The 6,196-nt window shown below is 48.0% G+C and overlaps 1 protein-coding gene across 2 annotated transcripts; it reads left to right on the top strand.

Annotated features, from left to right (window-relative positions):
- Window positions 1-724: 724 nt before the first annotated feature.
- Window positions 725-5,461, top strand: NR0B1 (nuclear receptor subfamily 0 group B member 1). Of its 2 annotated transcripts, none has more exons than XM_068533932.1 (2): window positions 725-1,877; window positions 5,155-5,461. In XM_068533932.1, exons 1-2 carry the CDS (start codon window positions 725-727, stop codon window positions 5,397-5,399), a joined length of 1,398 nt encoding a protein of 465 aa, XP_068390033.1. In that variant the 3' UTR covers window positions 5,400-5,461. The 2 variants fall into 2 exon arrangements, 1 of the variants encoding a protein (XP_068390033.1); XR_011072316.1 differs by lacking the exon at window positions 725-1,877 and adding an exon at window positions 3,295-3,350 and having other exon boundaries at window positions 5,155-5,337.
- The last annotated feature ends 735 nt before the right edge of the window (window positions 5,462-6,196 follow it).

Genomic DNA, 6,196 nt, shown 5'->3' with positions numbered 1-6,196 from the left:
CTCTAACACAACACCTATGACAGAGTGGGTGCTCATAAATATTACTTGAATTAAACAATAAGCTTACGATAGCATCCTTAGACTAGTGTTTTTTCAACATTTAAGGTGCACGCAGATCCTTTGTGAGCCTCGTTAAAATGCAGGTTCAGAGCCAGAAGGTCTGGCTGGGGCCTGAGATTGGCCATTTCTACCAAGTTCCCATATGACGCCGACACTGCTGGTCCATGGTCTATGTTTTTCAACGTCCCTTAAAATGAGACCTCCCTATCCATATACAATATAAGTCATACGAAGTTTGGTCATTTAATGAAAGTTTGCAAATATGGCACAGAAATAGATTTTTCCCCTTTTCGGTACCCCTACCCTCCCAGTAAAGGCAGCAAACTAGACGCCGGGGTTCAATGGAAAAAGTTGGAACAGTGCCCCCAAATACCTGCTCCCTGCGCTCAGCTCTGTCTTCCAGACGCAGGGAAGGGTGTAATGACAAGGAGGGAAGTTTCCGGGAGCTCCCACGGCTCTGCTCCTCTTCCATTTTCAGCTGTTAAGGAGCATCTGCCCCTTTTGAACCGCCGAGGTCACGGGCTAACACACCCGAGCGCCGCGCCCGCCTCCGCGCCTTTGCCCAGGCGGAGACGGCCGACGCGCGTGCGTGCGTGCGCGCTCGGTATAAATAGATCGCAGGCGGCGGCCAGTGGACAGAGCCGGGCTACGGGCACGGCGGGCCATGGCGGGTGAGGACCACCAGTGGCAGGGCAGCATCCTCTACAACATGCTCATGAGCGCGAAGCAAACGCACGCGACTCCGGAGGCGCCCGAGGCACGGCCGGGGGGCGCGTGCTGGGGCTGCTCCTGCGGCTCGGAGCCCCCGGTGGGCAGGGAGGGGCTGCCAGGTGAAAGGCCAGTGGCGCTCCTGTACCGCTGCTGCTTTTGCGGCGAAGACCACCCGCGGCAGGGCAGCATCCTCTACAACATGCTCACGAGCGCGAAGCAAACGCAGGAGACTCCGGAGGCGCCCGAGGCCCGGCGGGGGGGCGCGTGCTGGGGCTGCTCCTGTGGCTCGGAGCCCCCAGTGGGCAGAGAGGGACTGCCGGGTGGGCGCGCCACGGTGCTCCTGTACCGCTGCTGCTTTTGCGGTGAAGACCACCCGCGGCAGGGCAGCATCCTGTACAGCTTGCTCACCAGCGCAAAGCAAACGCACGTGGCTCCGGAAGCTCCTGAGGCGCGGCCGGGGGGCGCGTGGTGGGACCGCTCCTACTGCGCGCAGAGGCTGGCGGGCGGAGAGGAGCTGCCGCGTGGGCGGGCCTTGGCGCTCCCGTGCCGCTGCTGCTTTTGCGGTGAAGACCACCCGCCGCAGGGCGGCATCCTCTGCAACGTGCCCACGAACGCAAAGCAAACGCACGTGGCTCCAGAGGCACAGCCGGGGGCCCCCTGGTGGGACCCTTCGTGCGGCGCGCAGCGGCGGGTGGCCCTCAAGAGCCCACAGGTGGTCTGCGAGGCAGCCTCGGCGGCCCTGTTGAAGACGCTGCGCTTCGTCAAGTACCTGCCCTGCTTCCAGGTGCTGCCCCTGGACCAGCAGCTGGTGCTGGTGCGCAGCTGCTGGGCGCCGCTACTCATGCTGGAGCTAGCCCAGGACCGCTTGAACTTTGAGACGGTGGAGACCTCCGAACCCAGCCTGCTGCAGAGGATCCTCACCACCAGGCGGCGGGAGACCGAGGGCGACGAGCCGCAGCCACATTTGGTACTGCCGCTGGAGGCCGAGCATTTGCCACTGGCCGCCGAGGTCCAAGCCATCAAGGGCTTCCTCGCCAAGTGCTGGAGCCTGGACATCAGTACCAAGGAGTACGCCTACCTCAAGGGGACCGTGCTCTTTAACCCGGGTAAGGGCGCCGGCCTCGGCTCTGGCTTTTCTCTGCTCCTACAAGCACTGGGCAGTACCTACCCCTGGCACAGACACTTGAAGAGTTTTCATTGTTAGGGGAGTTTGGGGGGCACAAGTCAGGAATCATGACAAACTCAGCAGAGTTGGGGGAGCTCCAGAAACCATTCCTCGTGGATGGGGTGCTGCCAGAAACTCAGCCGAGAGGAGGGGGTTTTTTTTGGTCGAGGTTTGTACTTAATCTCTCTACACCTTTCTGTTACTACAGAAAAGTTTGTGCTTTCAGGGACATGGCTATTCCTTCTCAAATCTTTTAAATCCAGTAGCATAGCTTTAAAAAAAAAAAAAGTTTGTGTTCGCTGCAAATTTTGCAACGTCTCTTTCTGAAACCCAGCTCTGAAATTTACTAGAACCTTTTGGTGGGAGGAAGTCTATTAAGGCTGGCAAGAGAGGAAACATTTGTTAAGGACCCACAGAGACACCATCCCCTGGGGACACTGTCAGACAGGACACTGGACTTAGTGTTTCATGTGTCTTGTCTCTGAATGGTCATTTTAATGGTCCTAAGCAGCTGGACTGTCTCATCATTTAAGTGTCTGTAAGTATCAGGTTAGCAAAGGGGTAGGAGAAAGACATGTTAGGGACTGAACGCAGGAGCACTGTATTTTAGAGCCTTTAGACGCCTTAGAGACGCCTTAATCAACCCCCTCTGCCCTTCACCCTTTCCTCATCCCATTGGCAGGTTAGGTAGTCTAGTCCCAAGTGACCTTACTCCAAAATAAATGGCCAGTGAGTTGTGGAGCATGGGTCTCCAGTCTCCTGGGCCCAAGGGGATGTCTGCTGCACCACACTTTCAGGTTGGCTGTTGGGTGCTGGACACTCTGCCCCACACAGTGCAATCGAATCATTGGAGAACATCTCCCTGGACAGCCCAGCACCTTGTCTCGAGTATATCCTACTACTAGAGTCATCTTCAACCAGCATCCTTCCAGAAGGGTCACAAGTGGGCAGGAAGTTTCCAGGCAGCTTGAGTTGGGAGAGTATTTATCATGCTCCCTCCACATCCTTTTTTCCTGACACCAGGAGTCTCGGGGTCATGTCCTTGCCTCCTGCCTAGCATTTTTGAAGGGGTATAGAGCAGAATTTAATGGGATAATAATTCATTCAGACCTCACATTTCAGGACTTAAGAGACCTCAGCTCATCCCAGTGATCATGATAGGTTACGTTTTGCTTGTATCATTGTTTTCTAAACTTGCCTGTGCACTTGGTGGTGTTGGCGGGGAAGGCGGTCGTTCAAAGTCTTTCCGGGCCCCTCCTCTACAAGCTCTGATTCGGTAGCTCTGGTGCAGGGTCAGCAAATCTGCATCCATAATAAGTGCCTCAGGTGGTTCATTGGGAAGACAGTGTTTTCTCGCTCCTTCAGCTGTGTTATTAGACACCTACCGTGTGCTTTGTTCTGTTGGAATAAAAAGGTAAGACAAGGGCTCAGCTTTCAGAAGTTTACATTCCACTAGTTCCCCTCTTTCCCTCCGCCCTGTTTTGCATCCATTATTCTTGCTCTGCTTTTCTGAACCCTCTCTCAAATAAGTTTAACCAGCTAAGCTGGGTGTGCTTTAAACATAAATATACCTGCATCTGGGAAAAAGTGATGCCTGCTAAGCGTGTGGCCTTTCTTTGCTGTTTATCATTTTGTATCCCCTGATCTTTATTTAAACATTTCCCTCCCACCTCCCATGGAGTCCATCTATCTGCCTTTTCTCTTTCCTGATTTTACTTTGAAGGCAAGTCTTTTTTTGGAGGGGCACTTTTAGTGGATGATGGGAAAAGAGGAGTGTGGTATGAAAGCAGAGAAAAGTGGAGTTCACAAGATGAAGTTTTAATAAGCCATGAATTTAGACCTGGTGAAGCTTCCGATTTCTGGTGGTTTCACACAAGCCTCTTCTTACCCTCATGAATGGAATCCAAGTGCGATAAAATTGGGTCTCAAGCCTGGATAATGAGCTGTAGGTAGTAGGGGATGGTAATCCGTGGACTGAGGTAATCAGAATTGGAATATGGATTAGAGATGTTGCTGTATTTTTGTTCTCATTTATCAGATTTGATATTTGCCTGTACTAGAAATGACTCGCCTATTGCTATTATTTTTTTTGAAAGAACACTGGCTGGTTCTGTTACTCTGTGACGATTAGCATGATGCTTTTAAAACACTTTTCTGTTGGCTTTTGTAGAAAAAGGGAAGGAAAATGATTACAATAATCAACATCATTTAAACCGAATGGTAAATTGGTAATTTCTTAAATACAAGTTAAAGAATTTTACAGTAATATTAGTATCGTGGAGGATCAAAGGACTTTTAAAAGCAGCCTCCTCTTACCACGTTCTTTATAAAACTTAGAGGCATTTAATCTTTCCTGCATTGCATTTCATTCAGTTTTACTTGGATATCACACTGTACTGCAAGAAGGTCATGCAATCTCTATTTGAAAAGCAACTTTTGTACCATGTTGCAATCCATGTTTTCATGTTTACTTTTTAACCCTCTAATGGCTGTAAGACAATGCTTTCAAAGACTGCTTTATTTTTTTTAAAGAACCTTTTGGAATGCTCATTTGAATCACTTTTCTAAAAACCTCCCCAGTACAGAAATCATGGTACAATGAGCTAAGTGGCCAGAGTTATCTCTTAAATTATTATGGGACTGTAGACTAAAATCAGCCTGCACGCAAATAATTTAAATGAGACTGTCAGTCACAGTTGGTGGCTGTGAAGTTTACCACCATGGGCTGTAATCATTACAGTGGTGGGAAATTCAAAGGAGGATGGTAAAATATTACCTAGCAAAACCTCTTGCCTTTATACTAAGGCCTGTTTCCCATAGGTAAAAGGTGCACACTTCTTGAAATAATTTCAATTTCTTTGTACGTGCATAGATAGTGAACTGGAGCAATGATTCATTAAACTATATTCTACTGTCATACTGAATTAAGTGTGCATTTGTTGGCTCAGGGCCAGCAGTTTTTAAATGTGAGCATACAAACATAGTGAATATTAAATAAGAATAATTACATGATATTTCCTTCTTGGAAGCGTTGCTCCTGAAACCTTAGAAGTGGTTTGGCACTTTATCCTTGCTGTTGAAAAGAACTTTTAACCAGGAAGCTTGAGCGCTTTTTTAACTGGGGAAGGGGGCAGAAATGGATCTATTTAAAAAGCTAGCAAAGGGCTCAGAGTGAGCTGTTTCTAACAAAGAGATTTTTCTCCCTTTTTCTCCTCCAGACCTACCAGGTCTGCAGTGCGTGAAATACATCCAGGGACTTCAGTGGGGAACCCAGCGGATACTCCGTGAACACGTCAGGGTGACACACAGGGGGCACCAGGCCAGATTTGCCGAACTGAACAGCACCCTCTTCCTGCTGAGATTCATCAATGCCAATGTCCTGGCTGAACTGTTCTTCAGGCCCATCATCGGCCCAGTCACCATGGATGATATGATGCTAGAGATGCTCTGTGCAAAGTTATGAAGGCACGGGGGCCACACACGTGCAGTTCACCATGAAGCACAAATGAGGAGCTGTGGGCAGAAGGGTGTAAAATAGAGTAAAATAAACTTTCTTATTATTTTTACATGCATAGTATTTTTGTATTCAATTAAAGAAAAACTTTAGTTACAAACAATTAGAAAATCCTCTGTTCCATACTGTTTCATTGCAAAGGAAAACATTTGCCAACAGGTAACACATCTCTGTACATCTTTAAGGAACAAGCAGGGGGACTACACTCATACGCTATGTTCACAAGTTTAGCCACTCTCTCCATTGAACCTGCCAAAATCAAATTTGTAACATTAACTTATAATGTTAAGGTGTTAACCACTAATTTGATTGCGAAAAGGTTCATCAGGGTTTAAGTAGGGCTTCAAAAAATATTAAAAACCTAGGCAACATAAAAATTATCTTTGTAGGTTGACTTGGCTCTATCTTCTCCACTCCCATTGGCTGTGTGGAAGACTGTCTTTGTACCAAGTCAAGTGGAAATCTGTGATCAGAGAAGCACCTGAAAGTGAAGTAGGAGATTTTTCAGAGTTTTGGTGTGGGATTTTTCTGTACACAGTAAGTAAAGTTCAACAAGAAACTTACATTCTATAAGGAGGCGCTATAGTTCCAGAAAAATCAACATCGTTATAAACCCCCCAATTATATCTCACCTTTTAGATACATTATATATGTAACTGTCACATTAAATGAGCATGGTATGAAATATAAAGTGACTTTATCGTTGGCTCCTGCTGCCCCTTTAAATGCAATCAGTAGAACTAGTT

Source organism: Eschrichtius robustus, chromosome X (assembly GCF_028021215.1).
Source record: "Eschrichtius robustus isolate mEscRob2 chromosome X, mEscRob2.pri, whole genome shotgun sequence".
NCBI classification, from domain to species: Eukaryota; Metazoa; Chordata; class Mammalia; order Artiodactyla; family Eschrichtiidae; genus Eschrichtius; species Eschrichtius robustus.
This window is presented reverse-complemented; position numbering and strand designations above follow the sequence as displayed.